This window comes from Sapajus apella, unplaced genomic scaffold (genome assembly GCF_009761245.1).
Source record: "Sapajus apella isolate SASKATOON/1434 unplaced genomic scaffold, GSC_monkey_1.0 scaffold33, whole genome shotgun sequence".
Lineage (NCBI taxonomy): Eukaryota > Metazoa > Chordata > Mammalia > Primates > Cebidae > Sapajus > Sapajus apella.
In genome coordinates this window covers 10589260-10601326 of record NW_022436973.1, presented here as the reverse complement: position 1 = coordinate 10601326, position 12067 = coordinate 10589260, and the positions used below count along the sequence as shown (strand labels likewise).

Below are 12067 nucleotides of genomic sequence, written 5' to 3'. Positions count from 1 at the left end.
TGAGGTTCTTGGTGGTAGATTAACATGTCCAGGGAGGCATCAGGGCTGGAATTCAAGCTCCAAGACTGGGTTTAGCTCCCCAACCTCAATGCTCCCGGTTCCACTGGCTGAGATCTCCACCACACACCCCAAGGCCCATGCCATACCTCACCCCAGTCCAGGCCCCTTCCCATTCCTAAGCCAGGTTCTCAGGGCCTCAAATATGAGGGGAATTGGATGGGGGGACTAATGTGGTCTTGTCACTCAATGTCCTGGAGAATCCAGCTGTTTCAGCCACTAGTATTCTGATCGTCTGTTCAGGGGAGGCGGGTAGAGAAATCCGTTTTCTGGGTATGCTAAGCCACAGGCCATGCCTAAGTCTTTGTCCGAAGGCTGTGGTCATTTGCGGCTGCCCTCAGGTACAACCTCCTGCCCAGCATCCTGCCCAGCTCACTGACCTTCCAGGATCCTAGCACTCAGGCTGGGGGCACGTGGAGGGGATGGGGACCCACCATACACACCTCTGCAAAACCCACATTCCTCTCCTTGATGATCTGCCCCTGGGGATGTTCTCCCAAGCTGAGACTTCCCAGAATTTCTGGGTCAGCAAACAGAGTGGCTGAGTGGCTGAGGGCAGGGGCCCAGCCCCCAACTCCTCTCCTGGGAGGCCCCTCCCCTGTGCTGCTGCACGTCCTCCTGCCCAGCCTCAGAAGCAGACGCTGGAGAGGAAAGAGAGCCACGTGCCAGCACCAAGCCCTCCAAGCTTTCCCGCCACACCACCCATCTTCAAGCCATCTGAGAGGCAGGCTTTCTTTCCTCCATCCCTGGCAGCGGATCCAGGTCACAGAGAGGGGCAGCTACTTGCCCAAGGCCACACAGAGAGACAGTGGTGGGCATTGCTTAGGATGACGGAGTGCTCAGGTTCAGGCACAGAGCCTGGGGTGCAGGAAAGTTGGTTCCAGCTCCTCCCCCGCCCCACCACACACAGCAGGGGGCATCGCCTTCCCCACCCTTGCAGGTTCACAGGCACCAGGCCTCTCGTGGTATATCCCCAATCCCTTGATGGCACCTACAGCACCCTAGGCAAGCTAACCCCTGCCCACTTCTCCCCCCTCTTTGCCCTCTGAGGAGCAGGATTTCTTCCTCCAACCCTGGCAGCAGATGCAGGTTAGAGAGGGGCAGCTACTTGCACAAGGCCACACAGCGAGGCAGCAGTGGGCATCACACCTGGGTCTGGCTGGCTCTGGAGTTGGGGTTCCTTCTCCCAGTCCAGTGCAGTGGCCAGGGGTGTGGGATCTGGAGCCTGAGCTCCCCAGCTTCCCCCACAGCCCAAGCCCATCCTGCCTCCAGGCTTTTGCACTCGCCATTCCCTCCTCCTGCCCTGCCCCGCCCTTCCCATCACTCGGGCTCTGCTCAGCTTTGCCTCCTCAGAGGCTCTCCCCAGCTACCCCTCCTGAAATGCCCCTGCTCCCTATTCTGTCTCTTGCCCCTGATTATTTGCTTCATGGCATTAACCATTGCCTGAAATTGTTGGGGTTTTTTTTTTTTTTTTTTTTTTTTTTTACAATAAACTTTCTTTAGGGAATAATTTTAGAAATTATTTTGCAACAGAAAAATTACAAAGATCACACAGGGAGTTCCTGTCGGCCCTTCAACCAGTTTTTTCTTATGTCAGCCTATTACCTAACCATGGTAAGTGGTCGAAACCAAGAAAGTGACGTTGGTGCATTACCGTGATGAGCTGCAGGCTTTCCTCCGATGAAACAGTGTTCGTCCTTCCTCAATTGTTCTCAGCTGCCTCCCCCACGAGGCGGCAAACTGAAAGGCAGGGAGGTTGCCTCTCCCACTGACATCAATTTCCTCACACCTGGCAAGGAGTGCTGATTGGATAAAGGAGGGAAAAGAACGGCAAAAACAGCCAATGACTATCAAGGGCTCCTGCCAGACACTGCTCCTAAGTGCTTTAAACATTGTCAAGTCCCAGCCTGGGCAACATAGTAAGACCCCATGTCCACAAAAAATTTAAAATAAGCCAGGCATGGGGGCACATTCCTATAGTCCCAGCTACCAGGGAGGCTGAGATGGAAGGACTGCGTGAGCCTGGGAGGTCAAGGCTGCTGTGAGCTGTGATCACACCACTGCACTCCAGCCTGAGCAACAGAGAACTCATCTCAAAAAAAAACAAAAACAAAAACAAACGAAATCCAATCACACTGTAAGCTTTTTAATCCTCACAACAGCCCATGAAGCAGCTACGAATCATGGGGAAACTCAGGCATGGTATGGTTTGATGCCATCCCAAGGCCACAGGGATGGCAGTACCAGAGTGGGTGGGCTCCAGCAACCACTCCTGCCCAGGACAACACACTGACGGCCCCACACGGTAACACAGCAAATGCCAGTCCCTCCACGTTCTCAGTCCACGGCACAGTGGAAGGGCCACACCTCCTACAGCCCAGCAGGAGCACAGGCTTGGGACGGAGCCTGATTCTGGCTTCCGCCCACAGTGACTAGTGGCCATCCTGGCCCTACCCAGAAGGACACAGGGGTTCTGTTCCGAGGGCCCTCAGCCTCACCCTTCTTCAGGGAAACAGAAGGGGGCTGGTTCGGCCCCAGACCACAGGTTCCCGCCTGTGCTCCTGATTCCCCAGACCCTGCAGGCACAAAGCAGGCCTGAGACCTCCCCCCAAACCCCCTTGGCCCACAGCTTAGGCTGAGCCTCTAGGATCTGGCTGCTGGGGGCCAGGTGCAGAGGATGGCCCCTCTCCTGAGGTCCAGCGTTCTCAGAGGAGCTTTCTGGGCTCTGGAACAGGGAGGAAGAGGAAGCTATGGTGTCCTTTTCCAGCTGTGGAGGAGTGACACAAAGGAGTACGGCAGCCTTTTCCCAGCACCCAGGGACCAGGCCAGAGAGATGTCTCAGTGCCTCCCAAGGGAAAAGCCATTCTCCAGCAGCTGGACAGGACCAGAGCCTGCCCTGCATGTCCGGCCGGGGCCCTACCCAGAGACAGCCTGGCGCAGCCTCGGTCCCTAATTATGTTTGCTGGATGCCTTGCATACAAGCACCAGTGCCCAGAATCTCCTTGAGGTTTCAGCCGGGCGTGCCGGGCCCATCCCCCATTCTGGGGAGCAGAGTAAGTATGGGGGGTGGTGACAGGGGACACCATGAGGTGGTGGCGGCCTTGGTGAGACAGGCAGGCAGAGCTGGGGGTGGGGGCCGCCCTGGGCTCGGCTAATTAAACAGCGACCGTGGTGATGAATCGGGAGAGGCTGCTGCTCGCTAATTAAAGGTGCAGGCAACTTGCCTGGCAAGGATGGGAGGCAGAAGTCCTGGAACCATGTCGAGGGCCAGGCCGGCAAGGACAGAGCTTGGCCAAAGCCCCCCACTGTGCCCATTCTAGGCATCCCTCCCATTGCCCTCCCCCGCCCGGCAGAGCCGCACCCCAGCCCCCTCCCCACTTCCCTATCTCTCTGGCCCACCTTGAGGAGCCTGGGGCCTCCGACTTCCCCCCACCCCTCCCCACCAACCCAAATCCTTTCCTGATAAGGGCCAGGGTGCTGCGGAGGAGGAGGCTGGCACTGGCGGCTGGGCTGGGGGTGGACTCGCTCACTGAGCCTTTGAGGTCCTCCCCCCCCCCCCCCCCCCCCCCGCCAAGGTCCCAGAGGTGGGCAGTGAGTCCAGCCAAGACTGGCATGGCCTGTTGGGAACACGGCCCCCAAGAATCATAGAATCTTAATACCTGAGACTCACAAGGGGCTTTAGATCTTCCCTAATTTCTCAACAGTCCCCAGTGTCATCCCCGGTGTGACAGAAGAGACAGAACAGGAACAGCGCTTTTTTCCCAGCTCAGCATTCCAGTCTTTGTTAAGGGAAAACTGGCCAGGTGAGGTAGCTCATGCCTGTAATCCAGCACCTTCGGAGGCTGAGGCAGGAGAATCACTTGAGCCTGGGAGTTCAAGACAAGCCTAGGAAACATAGAAGACCCTATTTCTACCAAAACAAACAAACAAACAAACAAACAAAAAACAGATAAACTTAGCCGGGTGTTCTGGCTTGTGCCTGTGGTCCCAGCTAGTCAAGGGGTTGAGGTGGGATGATCACTTCAGTCCAGAAGGTTGAGGCTGCAGTGAGCCATGATTGCCCCACTACACTCCCAAGTGAGCAACAGAGTGAAACCCCGTTAAAAAAAAAAAAAAAAAAAGATACCGGGCTTGGTGGCTCTCGCCTGTAATCCCAGTATTTTGGGAGGCCGAGGTGGGCAGATCACCTGAGGTTGGGAGTTTAAGACCAGCCTGACCAACATGGAGAAACCCCATCTCTACTAAAAATACGAAATTAGCCAGGCATGATGGCGGGCGCCTGTAATCCCAGCTACTCGGGAGGCTGAGGCAGGAGAATCACTTGAAACCAGGAGGCAGAGGCTGCGGTGAGCCGAGATCATGCCATTGCACTCCAGCCTGGGCAACAAGACCAAAACTCAATCTCGAGAAAAGAAAAGAGAAAATTGGAGCAAATGATCTCTGAGCTTTGGAGATTCTTATAGGGTGGACAGGAAAACTCCAGAAGCTGCTCATCCCTGCCCCGAGTCGGTTCAAAGCAGGGCTGTAGGCTCAAACACCTTTGCCAACCAGCGTGACCTCAGGCAAGGGAGTTCATTGTCACATGCCTGGGTGTCCCCCCTGGCAAGGCCGGAGATGGCAATGCCACCCACCTCAAAGTGTCCCTGAGAAGACTAGGAGAGATAACAAAGCTGAACTGTCCAGCACAGCATCTGGTCTAACCTGAGTAGCCAGCCACTGCCATTTGAAAGGTCTGGGGAACTAGGGAGTGGCCTGGCACCCAGCCTGTCTGAGTCTTACCTCTGCATGTGGCAGCTGCAGTCTGGCACTCCGAGGAGGAGGATTAGAGAGCTTAAGTGACTTCCCCAAAGCCACATCGCTGGGGAAGAAAAGAGGCAGCCCTGGATCCCTTGAGTGAGGAGAAGATGGGATCTGGATTCCTATGTTGACATTTATTGGGCACCTACTGGATTCAGGGTCATGAACGAGACCCCTGGAAGGGACTACGATGAATCTGAGACTCACTTTGCCTTCAAGGGGACCCCAGTCTGGAAGGGGAGAGAGCAAATGTGGCCGGGCGCGGTGGCTCACACCTGTAATCCCAGCACTTTGGGAGGCCAAGGCGGGCAGATCACGAGGTCAAGAGATTGAGACCATACTGGTCAACATGGTAAAACCCCATCTCTAATAAAAATACAAAAATTAGCTGGGCATGGTGGCACATGCCTGTAATCCCAGCCACTTGGGAGGCTGAGGCAGGAGAGTTGCTTGAACCTGGGAGGTGGCGGTTGCAGTGAGCCGAGATCAAGCCACTGCACTCCAGCCTGGCAGGAGTGAGACTCCATCTCTAAAAAAAAAAAAAAAAAAAGCAAAAAAGCAAATATGCCTGGCATTGGGGGGGGCCCAGCAGCCCTCCATGCAAGGGGCTGGGGTGAGGCTCTTGGGATGGTAGGGAGACGCTGCTGTGTCTTGGAGCTCAATTTTCAAAGCAAAGGTTTTGATTTTATTTGAAGGGTAAAATCAGCACGGGTGGGGGTGGGGGGTCATGGGGGTGCTGATGGAGCCTCCTCTGGTGTTTCGGGAAGTTCTGGGTGGTCCCTGACGTCTGTGATGCCTGCTTCTATGGTTCTGGGATCTATCCAGGAGGTATCTAGGAGTCCCAGATGCTGTGGTTTTTGAGACTACACTGTCCAGGCCCCCAGCATGAATGCATTCACGTCCACAAAGGGTAGTGAGGTCCCCCTTCCAGGTGGCCAGGCACCCACCAGTTTGGGGGCTTCCTGCTGCTGGGCAATTTGGTGGAGAAAGGAGGCAGCACCAGTGAGAGGCCCGCTCAGAGGTAATGGAAGCCTCCCAAGGCTGAGAGACACAAGGCTGCCAGCCCTAATGCTATGAACCCTGAGACTCAGGCGGCAACCCAAAGCGGGCAGGGTGAGTGCTAGGTCACTGGTCTTGGGGATGGTGCCTCCATCACTCCCTTCCTGGAGATCAGAGCTCAGCCAGAGGAGCGGGCAGCTCTGACCACAGGAAGTCTATGCAAGTACAGCTAGCAGCTCCTGGAAAATAGGCCCTGTTCTCAGCCTCCCCAGGGCACCCTGCACCCAAGCTGGGCCAAATGCTGGTCTGGAACGCCCTCTGGTGGCTGCTCTGGGCAGTGGTGGATGCTGAAGCCACTGTGAATTTAAGGGTGGGTGGGGCAGAGAGATCGTCAGAGTTGGAAGATTTCAAGATGGACCACTCTTTCCACTACACAGATGGGAAAACCAAGGCCCAGGGGGAAGTGACTTGCCTACAGCCCCACAGCCAGTCAGTGATTGAGACAAGAATAGAACCCAGAAGTTCCTCTGTACCAATGCTTTTTTTCGGGGGTCTCAAGTCATCCCACCCCAGGGAAGAGAAGGCTGAATGTCCAGGGCTCACTCCCAGTGCACGTGGACGGCTGGGCTGTAGGTCGCTGTCTGTGTGACATGGCACACAGCACTTCCCTCCCAGGCTTGAGTTCTTCGCCTCTAAAGCCTGGGGTCACTGTGTTGGCAAGGGACGGGGGACTAGGCCTCTTGCTTGTACACTGCTGGAACTGAGGATGTAAACCAGCCAATCTTTCAGGAGGTTCTAAGAAGAGCGTTCCTATAGCTGGTACCATACTTCATGGTGAGAGACTGGGTGCTTTCCCCAAGACCAGCAACCAGACAAGGATGTCCAATCTCACGACTTATATTCAACACTGTACTGGATACAATGGCAAGAAAATAAAATCATCCAGGTTGCAAAGGAAGAAGTAAAACTATCCCTATTTGCAGATGACATCATCTTACATGTAGAAAATCCTGGTTGGGCACAGTGGCTCACGCCTATAATCTCAGCACTTTGGGAGGCAAAGGCAGGTGAATCACTTAAGGTCAGGAGTTCAAGACCAGCCTGGCCAACATGGCAAAAACTTTTCTCTACTAAAAATACAAAAATTATCCAGGTGTGATGGCATGTGCCTGTAACCCCAGCTACTTGGGAGGCTGAGGCACGAGAATAGCTTGAACCCAGGGGGCAGAAGTTGCAGTGAGCCAAGATTGCGTCACTGCACTCCAGCCTGGGTGATGGAGTGAGACTCTGTCTCAAAGAGTAAATAAATAAATAAGTCCTAAAGAATCAACTAAAAAAAATGTTATAACTAATAAATGGGTTTGGCAAAGTTGCAGGATACAAGATCAATGTACAAAAATCAATTGCATTTCTACACATTTGCAATGAACACTTCAAAAATGTAATTATGTTAAATGAAAGTTGCCAAGAATAAAAAAAAATGTAATGATGAAAATAATGTATACTAGCATCAAAGAGAATAAAAGGCTTAGGAACAAAAGAAGTACAAAACTTATACTCTGAAAATTACCAAAAATTGTTGAAAGAAATTAAAGATAACATAAATAAATGGAAAAATACTAATGTTCATGGATCTAAAGATCTAATACTGTTAAGATGGCAAGACTCCCCAAACTCATCTTCAAATTCAACACAACCTCCATCAAAATTCCAACTTGGTTCTTTACAGAAATCGACAAGCTGATCCTAAAATTCATATAGAAATTTAAGGAACTCAGAAAAGCCAAAACAGTCTTGAAAAATAATAACAATGGGCCAGGCATGTGGTAGGCCAGGTATGTGGTAGCTCATGCCTGTAATCCTAGCACTTTGGGAGGCTGATGTGGGAAGATTACTCCTCCAGGAGTTTGAGACCAGCCTGGGCGATATGGTGAAACTTCATCTTTACAAAATTACAAAAAATTAGCCAGGCATGATGGCATGCACCTGTAGTCCCAGCTACTCACGAAGCTGAGGTGGGAGGATCACTTGAACCTGGGAGGTAGAGATTACAGTGAACAAGAACATGCCATTTCACTCCAGCCTGGGCGACACAGCAAGACCCTTCCTCAAAAAGAAAAAAAAAAGAGCAATGTTGGAATGACACTTCCAATTTCAAAAACTACTACAAAGCTACAGTAATCAGGACAGTGTGGCACTGGCATAAGGACATAGAGATCAATGAAATATAAGTAAGAGTCCTGAGAGTCCAGAAATAAACCCTCACATTTGTGTTCACCTGCAAGATCTGAACATATTTAATAGTGGAGTTGAATGGGGAAAACAGTCATGCAAAAGAAAGAGGTCAGACCCCTGCCTCACACCATACACAAAAATTAACTCAAAATGGATGAAAAATCTAAATGCTGGAGCTAAAACTATAAAACTCTTAAGAACATAGACATAAATCTTCATGACCTTGGATTAGGCAATAGTTTCATAAATATGATACCAAAAGCACAAGCAACAAAAGAAACAATAGACTGGGCTTCATCAGAATTTAAAATTTTGGGTCAGGCATGGTGGCTCACACCTGAAATCCCAGCACTTTGGGAGGCTGAGGCAGGAGGATCGCTTGAGTCTAGGAGGGCAAGGTGACAATGAGCCAAGATGGCATCATGGCACACCAGCCTGGGCAACAGAGCAAGACTCTGTCTCAAAAAAAAAAAAAAAGTCGTTTCAAAGAACACTATCAAAAAAGTGAAAAGACAACCCAGAGCATGGAATGGGAGAAAACAGCTGACAATCATATGTCTGATAACGAATTCTAACTGGCATAGATAAAGAACCCTTACAACTCAATAATAAAAGACAAATAGCCCAGTTTAAAAATGGACTGAGGCCAGGCACAGTGGCTCACACCTGTAATCCCAGCCCTTTGGGAGGCTGAGGTGAGCAGATCACTTGAGGTCAGGAGTTCAAGACCATCCTGGCCAACATGGTGAAACCCCATCTCTACTAAAAATACAAAAATTAGCTGGGTGTAGTGGCATGCACCTATAATCCCAGCTACTTGGGAGGCTAAGGCAGGAGAATCGCTTGAACCCAGGAGGCGGAGGTTGTAGTGAGCCAAGATTGCGCCACTGCATTCCAGCCTGGTGACAGAGACTCCATCTCAAAAAAAAAATAGGGAGGGGGCTGAGCCAGGTGTGGTGGCTCACTCCTATAATCCCAGAACTTTGGGAGGCTAAGGAGGGCAGATCACCTGAGGTCAGGAGTTCAAGATCAGCCTGGCCAACATGGCAAGACCTCATCTCTACTAAAAATACAAAAATTAGCTGGACGTGATGGTGCATGCCTGTAATTCCAGCTACTTGGGAGGCTGAGGCAGGAGAATTGCTTGAACACAGGAGGGGATATTGCAGTGGGCTAAGATCGTGTCACTGCACTCCAGCCTGGGCGACATACCAAGACTCCGTCTCAAAATCTAAAAAATAAAACTTTTTAAAAAGGACTGATATGGCTGGGATGTTTGTCTCCTCCAAATCTCACGTTGGAGGATCTCCAGCGCTAGAGGTGGGGCCTGCTGGATGATGCTGGGTCATGGGGATGACTCTCATGAATGGTTTGGTGCCCTCCTTGCAGTAATGGAGTTCTTGCTCTGTTAGTTCACATGAGAGTTGGTTGTCTGAAGGATGCTGCCACCTCCCTCTCCCTCTCTTACTCATACTGGCTCCCCTTTCCCTTCTGCCATGATCGGAAGCTCCCTGAGGCCAGCTCCAAGAGCAGGTGCTGGTGCCATGCTTCCCGTACAGCCTGCAGAACTGTGAGCCAAATAAACCTCTTTTCCTTGTAAATTACTCAGTCTCAGCTATTCCTTGATAGCAATGCAAACAGACTGATGGTTGGGCATAGGATGTAAACAGACATTTCTCTAAAGAAGATATACAAATGGCCAATAAGTACACAAAAGATACTCAACATCATTAGTCATTAGGAAAATGCAAATCAAAACCACAATGGATACCACTTTGTACCCACTAGGTTAGTTATAATAAAAAAAATAAGAACAACTGTTGACAAGAATGTGGAGAAATCAGAACCCTCATACACTGCTGTTAAGAATGGAAAACGTTCTGGAAAACAGCCTGGCAGATCAAAAGTTTATACATGGAGTTATCATATGATCCAGCAATTCTGCACCTAGATGGTATATACCCAAGAGAAATGAAAACATGTGTTCACATAAAAACTTACATGAGACTGGGCATGGTGGCTCACGCCTGTAATCCCAGTACTTTGGGAGGCCAAGGTGGGTGGATTACCTGAGGTCAGGAGTTCAAGACCACCCAGGGCAACATGGTGAAACCCTCTCTCTACTAAAAATAGAAAAAAAAATAGCCAGATGTGATGGCATGTGCCTGTATTCTCAGCTACTTGGGAGGCTGAGGCAGGAAAATCACTTGAGCCCCAGAGGTGGAGGTTGCAGTGAGCTGAGATTGTGCCACTGCACTCCTGCTTGGGCTACAGAGTGAGACTTTGTCTCAAAAAAAAAAAAAAAAAAAAAAAAAAAACATGACTAGTCATAGCAGCATTAGTGCCCCAAAATAGAAACAACTCAAATGTCCAACAGCTGATGCATGGATAAATGAAATGTGGTATACAATGGAATATTATTCAGCAATAAAAAGGAGGACTAAAGTGCTGTCATATGTCGTAACATAGACAAACCTTAAAAACATCATGCTGAGGCCAGACACAGTGGCTCACACCTATAATCCCAGCACATTGGGAGGCTGAGGCAGGTGGAACAGTTGAGGCCAGGAGTTTGGGACCAGCCTGGCCAACATGGTGAAACCCCATCACTACTAAATATACAAAAGTTAGCAGGACGTGGTAACAGGCATCTGTAATCCCAGCTACTTGGGAGGCTGAGGCAGGAGAATTGCTTGAACCTGGCATGTGGAGGCTGCAGTGAGCTGAGATCACATTACTGCACTCCAGCCTGGGCCACAGAGCTAGATTCCGTCTCAAAAAAAAAAGAGTTCGAGACTAGCAAAACTCTGTCTCTACTAAAAATACAAAAATTAGCAGGGTGTGGTGGTGGGCACCTGTAGTCCCAGCTACTCAGGAGGCTAAGGCACGAGAATTGCTTGAACCCAGGAGGCCGAGGTTGCAGTGAGCCGAGATCATGCCACTGAACTCTAGCCTGAGTGACAGTGAGACTGTCTCAAAATATAATAAAATAAATAAATAAATAAATGAGCTGAGCATGGCAGCATGCACCTGTGGTCCTAGCTACTCAGGAGGCTGAAGTGAGAGGATCACTTGAATCCAAGATTTGGAGGCTGCACTGAGCTATGATGGTGCCACTGTACTTTAGCCTGGACAAGAGAGCAATACTGTCTCTGAAAGAAAAAAAAAAAAAAAAAAAAAACCTTTGACTTTTTCATTTATATGAAATGTCTGGGATAGGCAAATCTAGAGAGACAGAAAGCAGGAAGCAGATGAGTGGTTGCCTAGGGCTGGGGAAGAGGGTTGAGGAGAAACGGCTATGGGGTTCTTTGGAGAGTGATGAAAATTTTCTAAAACTGATTGTGGTGATGGTTGCAGTAAAAACCTTGAATTGTAAATTATATGGTATATGAATGATATCTCAATAAAGCTGTTGTTTTTTAAATGCCTGCCCTTTGGACCCATGACTCTATTTCTAGAGATTTCTTCTAGAAATCATTCAAGTGCACAAGGACATATGTATAAAGATTTTCATCCATACATGGTGGCTTGCACCTGTAATCCCAGCACTCTGAGAGGCCAGGGCAGGTAGATCATCTCTTGAGCCCAGGAGTTCGAGATCAGCCTAGACAACATAGCAAGACCCCATGTCTTAGAAAAAGAATAAAAAATTAGCCAGGCATGGTAGCACACATCTGTAGTTCCAGCTACTTGAGAGACAGAAGTGGGAGGATTGCTTGAGCCCAGGAGTTCCGAGGCTACAGTGAGTCATGGCCATGCCACTGCACTCCAGCCTGGGCAAAACAGTGACGCCTTGTCTCAAAAATAAAAATTAAAAAAAAAAAACAAAATGGTTTCAGCCAGGCACAGTGGCTCATGGCTGTAGTCTCAGCACTTTGGGAGGGCGAACTGGGTGGATCACGAGGTCAGGAGTTTGAGACCAGCCTGGCCAAGATGGTGAAATCCCGCCTCTACTAAAATTTTTTTTTTTTTTTTTGAG

The 12067-nt window shown here is 50.0% G+C and overlaps 1 protein-coding gene across 1 annotated transcript; it reads right to left on the bottom strand.

Moving 5' to 3' along the window:
- Positions 1–2184: 2184 nt before the first annotated feature.
- Positions 2185–3953, bottom strand: LOC116562833 (uncharacterized protein C20orf203). The gene is given in 4 exon segments (XM_032295260.1): positions 2185–3238; positions 3241–3612; positions 3615–3674; positions 3807–3953. Coding segments are annotated over 4 exon segments (609 nt in total). The 3' UTR covers positions 2185–3208.
- Positions 3954–12067: the final 8114 nt, after the last annotated feature.